The following is an 18,488-nucleotide window of genomic DNA, read 5'->3' as shown; positions in this document are numbered from 1 at the left end:
TATTTCTAAGTATTATATTATTTTTATGCTATTGTAAATTGAATTATTTTCTTAACTTTTTTGGGGGGTTATTATTGGTGTATAGACATACAACTGACATTATTATGTTGACTGTGTAGCCTGCAACTTTGCTGAATTTGTTTACTAATTCTAACATTTTTTTAATGTGTTAACTTTAGGGCTTTCTACAAATAGGATTATGTCTTCTACAATCAAATAATTTTACATCTTCTTTTCCAATTTCGATACCTTTTATTTCTTTTTCTTACCTAATTACTGTGGCTAGAACTTCCAGTATAGTGTTGAATAGAAGTAGTGAGAGTGGGTACCTTGCCTTGTTAATGTCCTTACAAGAGAAGTTCCAATCTTTCAGCATTGAGTATGAGGTTAGCTATGGGCTTTTTATATATGGCTCTTGTTATATTGTGATAGTTTTCTTCTATTCCTTGTTTGTTGAGTGTTTTTGAATCTTATCAAATGCTTTTTCTGTACAATGTGAGTTGATTACATAGTTTTTGTCTTTCATTCTATTAATGTGGTATATTAAATTGACTTTAATATGCCGAGCCACCCTTGCATTTCAAGAATAAATTCACTTGGTCCTGGTATATAATTTTTTAATGTGTTATTGATTTCAGTTTGCTATTATTTTGCTTAGGATTTTTACATCAATATTCATCAGGGATATTGGTCTATAGTTTTTATTCTTTTCATGTGGTGACTTTGTCTGGCTTTGCTATCAAGGTAATGCTGGTCTCATGGAATAAATTTGGAAATGTTATCGTGACTTCAAATTATTGGAAGAATTTTAGGAAAATTCATGTTAATTCTTTTATAAATGTTTGGGAGAATTTTTCTGGGATAAAACATTTGGTCCTGGGCTTTTCTTTGTTGAGAGATTTTGATCACTGACTTAATTTCCTTAGCATATTCATTTTTAAATTTTTTATGATTCAGTCTTGGTTAATTATGTTTTTCAAGGAATTTTTTTAAATTTCTTTTGGGTTATCCAATTTATTTGCCTACAATTGTTTGTAATATTCTTTTATAATCTTTTTTATATATGGGGCATTGGTTGTAATATCCCCGTTCATTTCTGATTATATCTGGGTGTTCCCAGCTTCTTTCTTCTTAGTTCACCTAAGGCTTTATTAATTTTGTGGGGTTTTTTTTCCAAATAGAGCTTAGTTTCATTGATTTTTGTATTATTTTTCTATTCTCTATTCTTGTTACCTGTTCTACTCTTTATTATTTCCTTTTTTTCTGCTAAATTTGAGTTTAGTGTGTCCTTTTGTGTATGTGTGTGTGTGTGTGTTATTTGAGGTATAGGCTAGGTTGTTATGATTCATTTGTCTTTTTTTTTTTTTTTTTTTGGTATTTCTCTGAAGCTGGAAACAGGGAGAGACAGTCAGACAGACTCCCGCATGCGCCCAACCGGGATCCACCCGGCACGCCCACCAGGGGCGAAGCTCTGCCCACCAGGGGGCGATGCTCTGCCCCTCCGGGGCGTCGCTCTGCGCGACCAGAGCCACTCCAGCGCCTGGGGCAGAGGCCAAGGAGCCATCCCCAGCGCCTGGGCCATCCTTGCTCCAATAGAGCCTTGGCTGCGGAAGGGGAAGAGAGAGACAGAGAGGAAGGAGGGGAGGGGGGTGGAGAAGCAAATGGGCGCCTCTCCTATGTGCCCTGGCCGGGAATCGAACCCGGGTGCCCCGCACGCCAGGCCGACGCTCCACCGCCGAGCCAACCGGCCAGGGCCTTTCATTTGTCTTTTTAAAAAATATATAAGAATTTATAACTATAAACTTCCCTCTGGGCACTGCTTTCACTGCATCACATATATTTTGGCCTGTTGTGTTTTCATTTTCATTTGTTTCAAGATATTTTTCCAGTTTCCCTTGTGACTTTTTATTTAATCCATTGCTTGTTTAAGAGTGTGTGTTCATTCTCTACACACTTTTGCTTTTTATTTTCCTGTCACTATTGACTTCTAATTTTATTTAACTGTGATTGGAAAATATATTTTATATAATTTTAAGCTTTTTAAATTTGTTATGACTTGTATTGTGGCCTGACATGTAGTCTCTTATGAAGACTTTCCATGTGCCCTTTAAAAGAATGTATATTTTGTTGTTATTGGATGGAGCTGGCTGTATATGTTTGTTAGGGCCAACTAGTTTATAGTGCTGTTCAAGTCCCCTGTTTTCTTATTGATTCTTTCTAGTGTTCTATCCATTACTGAAAGTGGAGTACTGAGGTTTCCTAGCATTATTGTGTTTGTGTTATATTAGCTTTTACTAACACACTACTGAGTTTTTGTTTAATACTATTTTGTTTATATTTTTTACAAATTACTAAATTTATAGAATTTTTCAGGTGTTATTTTTATTATTGTGCATTCTTAGTATTCTCTCTTTTCTATTATGTCTCTTTTTAATAATGAGTTTTTACAAATATTTTAAATATTGACATTTGTCAGTAGTGTCTAACTCAATTGTTTTGATAAATGATTGTGACATTTTAGTAAATATTTTATGACATAGTATGTGGTGAATTTTAATAAATGTTGCATAAGTTAAAGCAAATTTGAAAGATGAGTAAAAATCACTGAGTTGATTCTTTGAGTGGTTAGTAGGGTGATTATTCCAGGTAAAGTTAGGGAGAAATGAAACATTTGATATGGATGCAGGAAACAAACAGTGTGACTCTTAAAAAATGGTGGAAAGATGGAACTAGAGACTTAATAGTGGCTGAATTTATGAAGGTTATTATGTCCTAATTAATAAGTATAAAATTGTCGTATGATCCAGATAGAGTCTCTGGAAAATGGAAAGCTTTATGACTGAATTTCATGATCAGAATTCATGATCCAATCAATTTGTCATCATGGAGAGGATAAATTAAAAATATACCAGCATGACACCAGTTAGGAATAAAAAAACTGTAATAACCCAAGATAAGTGGAAATGTATTTACTCAATTTTTAATGTTTGAACATATCTAGTTAATGCCTGTTATTAAAAGTGAATATACAGTATACAATCCTAGGGTGACAAATATTTTCTTTCAAGTCATTGGTGATGTGCTTCCAATCTTTCAGCTTCTAATCTTTTTTGTTTAGTATTCAGCTCTTAGCATAATATTCTTGCTTTGTAGGTCATCTATCCTTTTCTTTGGTTCCTTTGAATATATGCCCTTCATTTCCAGTGTTTTGCCCTGTACTTATCATGTGTATAGTTATAAATTTATTTTTATTTTTCCTGCTTGTGATTCATTGGACGTTTTGAATCCGGAAATTAATTTTTTTCATTCGTTTTTAGACATTCACTTTTCAAATATTTCATCTCCTTCATTCATTCTTTCCTCTGAACTTCTGATTAAACATATATTGAATCTTTTGCTTTTGTCCTGCATGTCTCTAAACCTCTTCATAATAGTTCTGTGTCAGCCTCTGTGTGCTGCATTGTGGATAGTTTTACACTCATCTGTCAATTCACTAACTGTCCTATGACTGAACTATATATAGTTAGATTCATCCTCTGGGCTTTTTATTTCTATTTTTATTATTATTTCTAGAAGTTCTATATTCTTTTTTTCTGAAATATTCTTGATTATTTTGTAGGCTTTTGCTAGTCACTCAGATTTCAATTTTTCTCTTTAAATTTTACTTATATGTATTTACATGTTATATATGATGCATAATATTTCTAGTATTCTAAGTCTGTGTTTGATTCTGCAGTTTGTTGTTTCTGGAGACTCTAAATACTCTAAAAGCATATTATATATGCTTTTTTAAAGTTTAAATGTGAGGATACTTTGAGATGTAGTTTGAAGGCAAACTCTTTCAGAGAGGTTTGCATTTACCAGGCACTTTGGATCACTTGCATTTACTAAAATTTTGGTTAGAACATTTTGTAACTACCTCAGTAGTACAAATTAAAGCAGCAAGCCTAGTTAGGGTCTGAATTATTAAGAGATATATTTTGTCTTTTATTCATCATCAAGTTTTAAGGCAGGGATTTATTTTAAGGCTTCTTCAGAGGGGATACCTTAATATCATATTTACACTACAGTCAGTCAAAATATTCATTCTGATCGAAGCTTTATGCTGTGAGTTGGCCATTTATTGAATTTCTCACCTGATGAGTCTCTCTCCCCCACTCCTTGTTTTTTGTCTTTTGTTTTCATGCCCTAAGCTAAGGAGCCATAAAAGCAAACCCAGATCAGACTCTCCTGGGTTCACTTCTGCTTGCCCTCTGGCTTTCCATCTTCAACTTCTGATTGGTTCTCACTTTCTTGCCTGGTTGTCAGACTAGTTATAAAGACTTTTTCCAAATTTTAGTCAGCATTTCAAAGTATTTTTAGGTAGATGTTCAGTTAAGGTGTTTACCATAGTGCTGAAAATATAAATCTTATTCACACACAGAAGGAAGAAAAAGAAGACACAGCTAGATTAGAAAAATTAACTGTGAAATTATGCATGGAGTATTTTAAGAAAAAATGTACAAGGATAAATTAATGGATCTCTTAATCATAAAGACCTGGAGGAGATGGGAGATCCTGACATTTGTAATTTCCCTAATGGGGAATAAAGAATGGAAACAAGATTTTGTGATAGGCGGGTTCCTGCACGAGCTGGCATTTTTAGTTCAAAACCAAGTGGTGTTCTCCATAAGAAATTTTAGAATAGGAAGAAAGAAAAACAGAGCAGTTTTAGAGTGGGAACAATTTTATTGATATATTCACAACTCAGAATATTTTAACTTTACATTCTTCTACCTTGTTCCCAGTTGAGACACTAAGACTCCAATCCCTTTATCATGGAGAATAAGGAGTTATGCATTTGTTGTCTACATGCTGGTACAAATAAAACTGTAAGATGAATTATATTCTTGTGGACAAAAGCACTCATTGGGCTCTAATTTTCCAACTTTAGTTCCCAGGACAAACAGAGGAGTTGAGAGGGCAAAAGAAGCATGAAGTATACTCTCAGAGCAAAGGTGAATCTGGAAGATTCTCATGGTCTTGTCTCTGTATTCCCTCCTGTAAAGCAGGGAACCATGCATACCCCTTGCGGTTTCCTGGTGGGCCTTTCTCTCAGTGTCAGCTAGAAGCTATATGAACATTAATATACCAGAGACATGTAAAAAGCAAACTGAATGGGAGTTAAACTTGCTTAATTTTACTTATGTATAATGTATTTTTCTTATATATTGACCACCCGCTATGTATCAGTATCTAACTTTGTTGGTTTACAAGAGGATTATGTCATGAATTTTGCTTTTATACAGCTTATAATCAACTTGCAAAAACAAAGGTTGAAAATACATGATTGTAATAATTTAGAAATAATTAAATGCAATAAGACTGTAAAGAAGTCTGAGCTTTCGTAGAACAAATGGAACTTCATCTGGGGATATGAAAAGTGTGAGGCAGCACAGAGAACAGTTAACAAACTCAGTCAGGTATGTCAGGGCATAGGAATGTCAGAAAAAAGTAAATGCAAATAAGTAACCATGTTAATGAAAGAGGAAAGAAGTATGAAAACCAAGATTAGGTATAAGTTTTAATCATATAATAGAAATCTTAGAAACCGTGGGAGAATGCTTTATTATTATATTATCTAAAACAATATGGTAGACAATATGAAGCTGTTGAATATTCTTGGGCAGAGGACTGACATGTTGAATGTGATCAATGTTTAGCTTGGTCAGGATATGTGGATATATAGGATAAACTCAGTGTTGGAACTGGGAATATATTGTGTTAAAAAAGAGCACATCCATTAATAGTACTCTATTAGGTTATAAAAAATAAAATATATAATATAAATAGAAAATATTAATGCATATAAAATATATATATTTTTTGTTTTAGAGGAATTCCAGGGAAGAAATGTGGTACTATCATACTTACAGCAGAGGAATTAAACTGTTGCAGGGTAAGTAAATATTTCTTCAATTTAAATAGTATTTCTAACATTTCTTTAAGCTGATATTTTTGAAACTTTACATAAATGATTAACTTAAGTAATTTTAGCAAAATATAATTGAAACTATGTGCTAAATAATTCTATAACTCATGAATTATCACTTTGGATACTTAGTACTTTAACCAAAGAGACTATATTCTATAGTCCAAAAAGGATAATCAGTTTTTTTCATAATCTTTTTAAAAGATAGAAAATTTCAAAATAAAACCTAATGTCATTATCATTATGGGCATTAATATAAGGAATTATCAATTGTACCAATCCATTAAGTTCCTATAAAAATTTTTTAAGATTTATTATGTGTGATATTGAAGAAATATTTTTAGTCATTTCACTTCAGCCCTTCTGCCACCCTAACATAACTTTTTCCATGTTTATAATTGAATTAATTCAGAATATACACAGTCCCATCTTTGTTAGCTTGGGGAGTCCACATTTGAAGAAAGAACCAAGTTACCACTCCAACTGGGAACATGATGATATGAAGTGTGTAGTCAGTGTTTTTAGACAACTTTTATTTTTAGTTGTGATTTGCTGATACAGCCATTGACACATGTTCACTGATTTCGTTGTTGTCAAGGAGAGCTGGTAGCTATGCCACTTCACATGGGAAGTCATGACGACTCTCTGAATCTGAAGTCAATACTGTCTGTCATTATGGCCCAATGGATCCCTGGTGATTGTTTTTTCTGGGGAAAAGAAATGAAATCTCAGTACTCTTTATTTACAAAATTTGCTTTATGATTTTAGGTATAGTAGTTCCTAAAAGTACCAAAATTTAGTACTTTGGAATTGGCCATAGTTTTTGTACAGACAGCTATTAATTATTATCTGTTTTTAACTTTAATTTCCAGATATATATTTAAATATAATCATTATGACTTTATGTACTTAAGTGTGTGTGTGTGTGTGTGTGTGTGTGTGTGTATTAAAAAAGGCATGTGGTCAGAAAAACATGATATTACGTGACAGCAAATGATGGAAACTGAGCATTTCAGTTGATTATATACTTTTGAGATTCTGGGGATTGGGTAGTGAAATAACAAAATGAAACTATAATAAGAGGGTTGTGGAGATAACTAAACAGGAATATTGGAATTTAAGCAGTTAAAAATGCATTTGAATGAGATCTTTTCTTTTTGCTCCCATTGTTTTCATCACCTTGAGCAGGTCCTCCTCACTTCAGTTTTAGTTTTCTCATTTGTAAAATGCCAAAAACTACTTACAGTAGAACTCTGCTAAGGACCATCAGACTGAGTTGAGTTTTGTTTCTGCCAGTATTGGTAATTTGTACTTTGGCTTATTTAAAAAAAATTTGTGTGTGTGTGTGTGTGTAACAAAGACAGAGGGAGACAGAGAGAAGGATAGACAGACAGGAAGGGAGAGAGATGAGAAGCATCAATTCTTTGTTGCAGCACCTTAGTTGTTCAATGGTTACTTTCCCATATGTGCCTTGACTGAGGGGCTATAGCAGACTGATTGACCCCTTGCTCAAGCCAGCGACCTTGGGCTCAAGCCGGTGAGCTTTGCTCAAACCAGATTAGCCCACGCTCAAGCTGGCGACCTCGGGGTCTTGAACCTGGGTTCTCCTCTTCCCAGTCTGACGCTCTATCCACTGCACACTGCCTGGTCAGGCTGTTCTTTGGCTTATTAAGTCACTTGATTGCTCTTTTACTTTCTCTATCTGCAGAGGGTGAGGGGGGGAGCCAAACATGTGAACCAATCACTAGAATATTTTTAAATTTTTTCTTATCTCTGAAAATTGACTACCATATTATATAATCTGAAAATATAATGTATATGAAAGCATTCTTGATATAGTACTAAAATACCTTACAAAAATATTATAATTATTTAAATGCAAAAATAATGCCTACCATCCTATTTCTTAAGTTTAATTTGTACAACGGTTTTTTTTAATGGTATCATCCAGGGGTAGTCAAACTTTTTATAAAAACCACCCACTTTTGCAGTGCTGGTCAACCTAGTCCCTACCGCCCTTTTCAGCTTTCATGGTGGGTGGTAGCAGAGCAACCGAATGGTGCCATGATTGGCCCACCATGAAAGCTGGACCGCCCATTTGCGGGTGGTAGGGACTAGGTTGACCAGCACTGCAAAAGTGGGCAGTTTTTATAAAAAGTTTGACTACCCCTTTTTGTTCATGTGTATGATGATAGGAGTTTTGTATAATGAGGGAGGAAGGAGAAAAAGAACTTCCAGGTCAATAGGATACATGTTCTTTAAAGTGACATTAACATGCTATTTTGTCAAAATCTGAAATTAAGGTGATTTTATATAAATATGCCAATGAACATATTTATATTAATTTGTTTTATAAGAAAACCAAGATACCAAGGCCTTGATACCATATTGAGTATGGCCTTGCATCTTATATGCCTTCCACTTTCAATTCTATTGTTTTGCTTGGAAAACAGGAAAATTCTTCTAAAGTGTCCATGTAAAAGAAGTGGAATCTGTTATTTAATGATCTACAGGCATCTTTACCACTTTATACTATTAAAGCTTTAAGAACATCTGCAATTATCTTTCAATAAGTAAACATATCTCTTATACTTAGAAATTATAGATCTAATATTTTAAAAACACTTAGAATATTTAATTTCATTTTGTATATTCTGTGTTCTGATAGCTACAGTGTTATCAATAATCACTATCTCTATTAATATGATATGTATAAACCTTGAAATAATATTTCATTACTATGCTAGTATAATAGAAAGAAGAAATATATTCAAAGAAATGTTCATATTTACTTCAAAAGAGACAGTGCCTTTTACTTACATTTTAGGGTACTTTTAAAATATTGAGAATTTTGAATGAGATATGTATTTCACACTTTACATTGTATGAATTGACATTTTATATTTCTTTAAAACACATTGGCAGTCATTAACTTGAGGATAAACTTTAGAGTCAGGACTACTAAATTTCAGTCTTTTTTTTTAACAGAGAAAGTGAGTCAGAGAGAGGGATAGACAGGGACAGACAGACAGGAACGGAGAGAGATGAGAAACATCAATTATTAGTTTTTCATTGCACATTGCAACACCTTAGTTGTTCATTGATTGCTTTCTCATATGTGCCTTGACTGCAGGCCTTCAGCAGACCTAGTAAGCCAACCTTAGGTTCAAGCTGGTGGGCTTTTTTTGCTCAAACCAGATGAGCCCCGCGCTCAAGCTGGCGACCTCAGGGTCTTGAACCTGGGTCCTTCCGCATCTCAGTCCAATGCTCTATTTATTGTGCCACCGCCTGGTCAGGCTAAATTTCAGTCTTATTTCCTTTACAGATGAGTGAGTTTATATTCTTTGAGCTTTAATTTCTGGACTTGTAAAATGCTGATATTCTTTTGTAAATTTATTAAAAATATTTTTCAATTAACAATTTACATTAATATTATTCTGTATTAGTTTCAGATATACAGCAAAGTGGTTAAAAATGCTGATAGTATTCTTAATATGCCCCTACCTCCAGATGGTTACTCTGTAGGAAAAAGGCGTCATTTGAACGATGTATAAATCATAACTTACAAGTAGGTTGAAAATATCCACAAAGACTATTTTTCATTCTGATCCATTGATTCAACAATATTATAAAATGTACTAGTCTGAGAAATGGATGCTTGGACTATAATTGTGAGAAAAAAACAACAAACCACCTTGGACCTTGTCTTCAATAAACACATAGTTTGTGGGGAATACAGACATTTATCAGATGACTGTGCAGGCAAATGGGTCATGATATGTACTAAGTGATCAAATATATTATGAGACAATTGAAAATCTCATTTCTATGGAGGAGTATGTCATGCAGGCCTCTTTGAAAAAAGGACATTTAGCTAAACCCTGAGGAGTGGCTTTCCAGCCAAAGGATAAGAATTCCAACAGTGTGTGCAACTGTGTATAATCCCTGAGAAGGGAAAGGAGTGTGTGTGGTGTTTGATGACAAGGACCTAAGAGTGTGAGATGATTAAGGTAAGACTTAGCGAGATGAAGGTGGAAAGGCAGCTTCAGAACCCCTTTGGTGTTGGGCTTTGTAGACCATGTTAAAGATTCTGTTTATCTGAAATATAGGGCAAAGCCTTGAAGCATTTTTAAGTTATGTATAGCATTATTTCTTTCATGTTTTAAGACCACGGCTCTGCTGAATGGAGAATGGATTGGATGTGTCCAAGAAAGGAAGACGGAGAAAGGAGTAAATGCCACTGCACATGTGTGGGTGGGAGAGGAGGTCAGCTTGGACTAACTACAGTGGTGCCAGGGTTGCTGCAGTGAAAATTTGAGGAGTGTTTTAGACTCAGAATGGTACAACTTGGTGAAGGATTGCATAGAGGGGAAGAAAAAGCAAGAGCTCGAGAGCAGCTCCTTGATCACTTGTGTGGATGACGAGCTGCTAATTGAGCTAGGAGAATGATAGGAGAAAGAAGTTAAATTTGAACTTGTTAGAAGTGCTTGGGAAATATTCAAGTGGATTTCTTCAATAGAAAGTTTGTTATACTGGTGTAGAGTAGCGAAGAAAGGTTTGAAAATTCTCTCAGGTGGCCTTAAGCATAAGAGATTTTTAAAAAGAAAAAACCTTTACAATGATGCCTGTATATTTCAGAAAATAAGTATAAATATATGCTTGATTTTTCCTAAGAAATTAGATTTTTTTCTATTTGTTACAGATAAAATCCCTGCTATGTTACTAACTTGGGTAATTGCAAAATACAGTTTTCTTATATTTATATAATTTGGTACACTGAAAGAAATCTTTGTTTTGAATTGATTATTCATTTTGCAAACCTTAAGGAATATAATTTGAATAATTACAACTTGGTATTATATTTATTTATGATCATATGATAATTTTTAAACAATATTTTATGTCTTTGAAGTTTAATTTATAATCAGTTTGAAATATAAACATTTTACTTATATATTATGCATTTAAGTATATCATTATGTTTTTGGGAGTCTAGATGCTTTGGGAGAATGTCTTCAAGGGTTTTTCTTTTTTACTTAGGGGCAAGAACAATGTCTTTGTCCCATGTACTTAGAAAATCATTCTCACCCAAGGCATTTAATATATGTGAAGACAAAAGAACATTCAAAACAAATAAAACAAACAAAAGAAAACGCCAGCCCTTTCTTTGCAGTTTTGCCTTTGATTTTATAGTTGGACCATCCAAGTGACTCTCTCATTGCTTCCTTAATGGATAGTACATAAATCTTTGATCTCTAAATCCCAATTTGAAAAGTGATCAAGGTGGAGAAACTTAAGTTATTAATCATATTCATTTTGTTGTTGCCCTTGCTTAAAATGTTTATTGTAACTGCCTGCTTAAAGGCTAGTGCCTGCTCTAATGTGAGTATTTCTCTGGCAGAAGTTATCACATCTATATTCTAAATAACAAAGTAAAATAACACTCGGCCAATGCTTTGGAAAAGGAAAAATCTAGAGCTAGGCACTTCTGTGCGTTATTACTTGAGAAATGTTACTAAGAAAGTATATGATTGAATGAATGACAAACAGGATCATCTCTTGTATAGTGTTCTGCAATTTCTGAAAGGAAATAGTCATCCCTCGGGATATTACAGTTCACTTTTCGTGGTCTCACTGTATCACAGATTTTTAAATCGCATATATCTAATTTTGTATCGCGGATGGAATTTTTGTGGTATATAGGTATATATATTTACTATTTTTATCATTTTTTTTTGTATTTTCTGAAGCTGGAAACGGGGAGAAACAGTCAGACAGACTCCCGCATGCGCCCGACTGGGATCCACTCGGCACGCCCACCAAGGGCGAAGCTCTGCCCACCAGGGGGTGATGCTCTGCCCCTTCGGGGTGTCGCTCTGTTGCGACCAGAGCCACTCTAGCGCCTGGGGCAGAGGCCAAGGAGCCATCCCCAGCGCCTGGGCCATCTTTGCTCCATTGGAGCCTTGGCTGCGGGAGGGGAAGAGAGAGACAGAGAGGAAAGAGAGGGGGAGGGGTGGAGAAGCAGATGGGCGCTTCTCCTATATGCCCTGTCCGGGAATCGAACCTGGGACCTCTGCACGCCGGGCCGATGCTCTACCACTGAGCCAACCGGCCAGGGCTATTTTTATCATTTTTGTGGCAAAATAAGTGTGGGAAAGGTTTATAAGAGTGTGGGGAGGGTTTATGAAGCTTTAAAATATATATAAATAATAAATATAAGGTCACTACTTCACGGATTTTCGCCTATCATGGGGGGCTCTGGAACCTAACCCCCATGATAGTCAAGGGACCACTGTAATGAAATTGTGGATGCTTAGTAAGTGTTACTGGACTTTGCAACATAAAGAAGTGGTGAATAAGAGAGTGCCTTTTTAGGTATTGTTAACATTTTCACCAAATAGTGTTTAAAACTGTGATGTCTTGATTTGATCTGAATTACTTTGACTCTCTACCTCTTTCCAAAAATGCTAGTGTCTTCTATCAGTTAAAAAAGCAAACAAAGCAGAAGTGATTTTATTATTAAATTTACTACAAAGTTTCTACCTTTCAAAAAGCTTATATTACTTAATTAAATAATGTTGCATATCCTTGATTTATGATACCCCAGTTTGTTTAAGCTAAATCATGTAAATTTTGAATGCTTGAGAATATACATTGATAAAAATGATTAGTCTGGAATAGTGGTTAACATACACATGCTTAATTGAAATTGCAAACTGAAAACAGGCGCTTTGCTTTTCTTGAAGTTCATTGCAATAGAAATTATTATTATTATTATATTTTGTGACAGAGAGATAGAGAGAGGGACAGATAAGGACAGACAGAAAGGAAGGGAGAGAGACAAGAAGCATCAACTCTTTGTTGTGGCACCTTAGTTCATTGATTGCTTTCTCATATGTGCCTTGGGGGGGGGGTGTACAGCCGACTGAACCAAGCCAGCCACCTTGGGCTCAAGCTGGTGAGCCTTGCTCAAACCAGATGATCCCATGCTCAAGCTGGTGACCTCGGGGTTTTGAACATGGGTCCTTGGAATCCCAGTCTGTCACTCTATCTAGAGTGCCACCGCCTGGTCAGGATAGAAATTATTTTTAAATGTAGTTATTGAGACATTGTGGAACACTTGTGTATATATAATTAAGAAAACGTTTTTCCCCTGTAGATGGTAAACGATGTGGTCAGAGTCTGAATCTGTCTTGTTCCTCATGTAGTCATCCAATATATCTTAACTTCTATACATGAGAGAGAGTAGATGCTTCGTAAATATTTCCTCAGGAATTAAAAAATGCTTATGTTCTAAAATTGTATGCTTGAATAACTGAAGATATGAATGAAGATATTGGTAATATGGTATTGGGTACCTAGAATCATCTAGCTTAATATCACTTTTCAGGAGGAAAATGTTACAGAGTTGTTAAAAGTTACAGTTGTGATTAGATCAAATACTTACAAGGTCAATTTTCCAATCTTCCAGTCCTTCAGAAAGCAATTGTATGTTGTCTGAGATTCTCTCACTCTTGGTCATTTGCATTAAAATGGCAAATATGTTTTCTTGTCAAGAGTTGCTTGTGATCTGCAGTTTCTAGTTATTTATAACCCAGATTTTGAGCTATTTTATTAAATTTGTTTTCAGGATGCTGTTCTGATGCAATTTTGTGCTAACAAATTGGACAAGAAGGATTTCTTTGGAAAATCAGATCCTTTTCTTGTATTTTATCGAAGTAATGAAGATGGCAGGTACATTTATATTTTATGCATTTATACTCTACAGTGAGGATGATATATGAATTATTTTTCTCAGAGAAGGTCATTAATGTGAACAAAGTAAAATATTTTTGTATTTTAATAATGTATGTGATTTTTACATCTCAGTAACAATGAATAACTTTCTAAGCATTTCACATGTTTTGTTTGATATTTAAAATGAATGATTTTCAGCTTCGTGGAAACAGTTCCTCTTTACATGTTATAAAATTATAATGTTGCCTTAATAATATGGAAGAATTTTTTTTTTTGTGGACATCTAATATATTTAGTTATAGACTATTTTCTTAGAGAAGGAAATGGACTTTACAGATTGGTTTTTTTTTCATAGTAGAGGCTTTATAAAAAAAAAGTTAACAGTCAATAAAACTTTTCATTATATTCTGGTAATTTAAATATATTACCAGTCATGATTAGATTTGTTTCTATGTAGTCTGAGAGTGTATCCATGGTTTATAGAGTATAATCTACTGTATATGACTCTACCACTAATTATATTTTATTGTTTCCTTTGATTCATATTGAATGTATTTATGAGAAAGTTTAGTGGTTAAAATTGTGGGCTAGGGTTTTGTTGACATGGTTTAAATTATGACCCTGCTAATCAATAGGCATGGGACCATTGGCAAGTTTTATAAATTATATGAGACTTAGTTTCCTCATTTGTAAATCAAACTTAATTTCTTCATTGGTAAATTATTAAATTATAGCTATTTCATAGGGTTGTTTAGAGTATTACTTGGGTTACTATGCAAAGTAGCTTGCATTGAAGCTTGCCTATCACATAAAAATAATTTAAATGTTAGTTGCTGTATTATTATTCTTATAGTATAATATTTTTATATTGTCTTTTCTTAACTATGATTAATAAAATATTAACTAAAGAGAAAGCATCATTTAGAGGTTAGAAATGAGGGGACTGGAATGGAAAAAAATCTGCTACACATACAATAAGATTATATAACATGTTAATATTATGTAATAGTATATAAAATGTTACATAAAAATAAAAGTGTGCTATTTGAAGTGAATATATTGGGCAGTAGAAGATGATGCTTTACTTATTGTGGGTTTTTGTTTTTGTATTTTTCCAAAGTGAGAAGCTGGGGGCAGTCAGACAGACTCCCACATGTGCCTAACCTGGATCCACCCGGCATGCCCACCAGGGGGCTATCTTGGCCCCTCTGGGGCATTGCTCCACTGTGATTGGAGCCATTCTAGTGCCTGAGGCAGAGGCCATGGAGCCATCCTCAGCACCCGGGCCAACTCTGCTCCAATGGAGCCCTGGCTGCTGGAGGAGAAGAGAGAGAGAGAGAAAAAGGAGAGCAGGAAGGGTGGAGAAGCAGATGGGTGCCTCTCCTGTGTGCCCTGGCTGGGAATCAAACCTGGGACTTCAACACGCTGGGCCAATGCTCTACTGATGAGCCAACCAGCCGGGGCCTTGTGGGGTTTTTTTGGTGCAGCTACTGGGCAATTGTTGGCTATTTTTGTTACGATGTCATATTATTGGATTTAGTGTACTTTCCACCTGTTTTGGTGATTAAAATGTTAGAGTAACATCTGCATCTGAACACTGATTTTATCCATGTGAAGAATATTAGACAATGAAGAAAATCACATTTTCTAATCATTTCATAGAAAAAAAAATTTAAGTGAGCTCAAAATTTTTGAATCACTATTTTCTTATGTCTCCTTCTGTCTGAATGCCTTGTTTCCAGAATTTTTTATTTTTATTCTTTTAATTTTATTTATTCATAAAGATTGGTTATACATTCCAGTGTTTCACATATTCTATGCTACTGGTAAGAGTTACATTGCAGAAATTTATTATGCTCATCTGAATGATAACTTATTCATTAAATGAAATCTAAATATTAAAGAATTGAAGTAGAACTCATCCAAAAATCTGAAATTAGTTAAAAACAACTATAGTATTACTAAAATTTGATGAATCTCATTTCAGAAAATTTTCCAACATATATTTATAAACATAAAACTACTTCACCAGCTAACCCAAGTACATATGGTAAGACATTCATTAATGTCTTAATAATGTGTGTGTGTATTATTTTAAATGGACAAAAATACATTTACTCCTCCCTTTTTAAATATAAGTCTCTATTTTTGACTGCAAAGATTTTAGCCTTATTTTTAGCATTTTTTTGAATTGGAGCTATTCCAAAAATTACCTGTTGCCTAGTATGTTTAAGAAAGAATAAAAGTAATTTCCATCAAAAGCATTAATGAAATCTTAATAATATATGAGTATAATTTTTTATTTTCTGCTTTTATATTAATTTGGTAACTTGACCTATATTTATAGCTCGGTAATAATTTTCCTTTGAAATAGCTGTTCGTTGGTAAAGGGCTTTATTTAAACCATTTTAGTACACATTATTTAATGATTTTTTTCTACTAGTGCTATTTGTAATGCAGCCATACACATTATATTTATATAATAATACTCCGGAATGCTAGAAAGATATATATCAGACTCCTATAAAGATTTGCACTAGTTACTCTAGCAGTGGAGTTTCTACTGAGATTTTGCTGTCTATATCACATCTAATGGATTACAAGTGAGAATAATTAATAAAAGACAGATGACTACCTGGCTCATAAATAGCTCACTAAGAAGATGAGTCATTGTCTTAAAGGAACTTTCAAGTGTCAAAGTATTTAATTAATATAGCTGGTGAGACTATAACAGAAGTTTTGATTTAACCATAAGCTAAGAGGTCAAAAAGAAGTCAGTAGATTATTAAGCACGTGGGATTGAAGATGGTTTGTTAGTTGCTCACTTTATCATCTATTTGTCTATCTATCTATCTATCTATCTATCTATCATCTATCTATCTATTCCCCATACCAAAGACTTAGAATATATTAGAATATGATACAAGAGAAGAAGAGAGGCCCTGGCTGGTTGGCTCAGTGGTAGAGCACCAGCCAGGGCACACAGGAGAAGTGCCCATCTGCTTCTCCACCCTTCCCCTCTCCTTTCTCTCTCTCTCTTCCCCTCCTGCAGCCAAGCTCCATTGAAACAGAGTTGGCCCGGGTGCTGAGGATGGCTCCAAGGCCTCTGCCTCAGGCACTAGAATGGCTCTGGTTGCAATGGAGCAACGTCCCAGATGGGGAGAGCATCGCCCTCTGGTGGGCATGCCTGGTGGATTCTGGCTGGGCGCATTTGAGAGTCTGTCTCTCTGCTTCTCATTTCAGAAAAATACAAAAATAAATAAATAAGTAAATAAAAAGAGAAGAGAAAGCCCCTTTGTAGATCTTTAAGAATGTGTCTTTCTAAAACAAAACAATATATATAGTTTTGTCCCTATGAATTTTTCTTAATGTTTTTTTTTGCTTTTTCTCATTTGAGTTCTTGTTTTTTTCCCTGCCTACCTCTCCCTTATCCCCTTTGCTTTTCTTCCCTCTTCTTTAGATACCTTGATCATGCCTTTCTGAGTCTTCTCAGTCTTTTCATAGCTTTTGTCTCTAGTGGTCTCTAAATTGCTTAAGTGAGTCAACTCTGAGAGCATTGACCACAGAGCTCTTTCAATTTGGTAACATGAGTTTCTTTAAATGGGTGAGGATACTACCAGGAAGGGAATGGCACTATGCCATAATTCTTGTAATGAATACTTGATCTTTTATATTATACAGGGGTGGGAAAAAAGTAGGTTGATAGTTGTGAGTGCAGGAAACAGAGGCTATTCTTGTATTATTATTAATTAATGTATTTATTTGTTTTACAATTGTAAACCAACTTTTGCACACCCATGTATTGCTATTTGACATCTTAATAGAAACAACCTCTTCTTGCCTGAAGGGAGGAAAATGAACTCAAAGTCTCTTCAAAAGAGAATATCTTTTGTAGGGTTAAGTGCAGAATGTTCATTACGATAGTTCTGTAAAAGTCTCGTGTTCATGATGGTAAGAGAGGACCCTGCATTTGAAATACTTTATGACTAAGGTCTTGATGAGGACCAGGTTTACATTTGATCTTACCAAGAATATTTTAAGCATTTTATAGCTCATGAACTGCTGTGTAAATTCACATTAAATAAGAACATGGCCCTGGTTGGTTAGCTCAGTGGTAGAGCATTGGCCTGGCGTGCAGGAGTCCCAGGTTCAATTCCTGGCCAGGGCACACAGGAGAAGCACCCATCTGCTTCTCCACCCCTCCACCTCTTCTTCCTCTCTGTCTTTCTCTTCCCCTTCCGCAGCCAAGCCTCCACTGGAGCAAAGTTGGCCCAGGCGCTGAGGATGGCTCACTCTGTGGCCTCTGCCTCAGGCGCTAGAATGGCTCTGATTGGGGCACAGCAATGCCCGGATGGGCAGAGCATCGCCTCCTGGTGGGCATGCTGGGTGGATCCCGGTTGGGCACATGCAGGAGTCTGTCTGACTGCCTCCCTGTTTCCAACTTCAGAAAAAATACAAGTAAATAAATAAATAAGAACATGTACAGGACTCTATTAATGTCTGGAGATTGAATGGTTTGGTGTAAACAACACTGGAATTTGAATCAGAAAATTGAGTTTAAGGTTCCATGAATTCTATTCCTTATTTTGTATTCCTGAGTTGCTATCTTCCTTCCCTCTAGGAATTCTTTAGATATGAAGAGCCAAGAGTTTAGATAAAGAAGGAACCACATACTGAGTGGCCTCACTAACAATCATGATATTAATTTTAAATAGGCCCTTGGACTTCCCAGGAATCCTACTTTTTTCCCCTAATCTATCCACTTTACCTGCTCCTAGAC

At 35.0% G+C, this 18,488-nt stretch overlaps 1 protein-coding gene across 1 annotated transcript in view; it reads left to right on the top strand.

Moving 5' to 3' along the window:
• CPNE8 (copine 8) overlaps positions 1-18,488 on the top strand; it is a 219,232-nt gene that overhangs the window by 86,988 nt on the left and 113,756 nt on the right. Inside the window, exons 7-8 of the mRNA XM_066258094.1 lie at positions 5,875-5,938; positions 13,602-13,705. Of these exons, the coding sequence (XP_066114191.1) occupies positions 5,875-5,938; positions 13,602-13,705 (168 nt within the window). The remainder of the gene's footprint in view (positions 1-5,874; positions 5,939-13,601; positions 13,706-18,488) is intronic.

Source organism: Saccopteryx bilineata, chromosome 2 (genome assembly GCF_036850765.1).
Source record: "Saccopteryx bilineata isolate mSacBil1 chromosome 2, mSacBil1_pri_phased_curated, whole genome shotgun sequence".
Taxonomy (NCBI): domain Eukaryota; kingdom Metazoa; phylum Chordata; class Mammalia; order Chiroptera; family Emballonuridae; genus Saccopteryx; species Saccopteryx bilineata.
The sequence above is the reverse complement of the archived record's forward strand: the minus strand, read 5'-3'. Positions and strand labels throughout refer to the sequence as shown.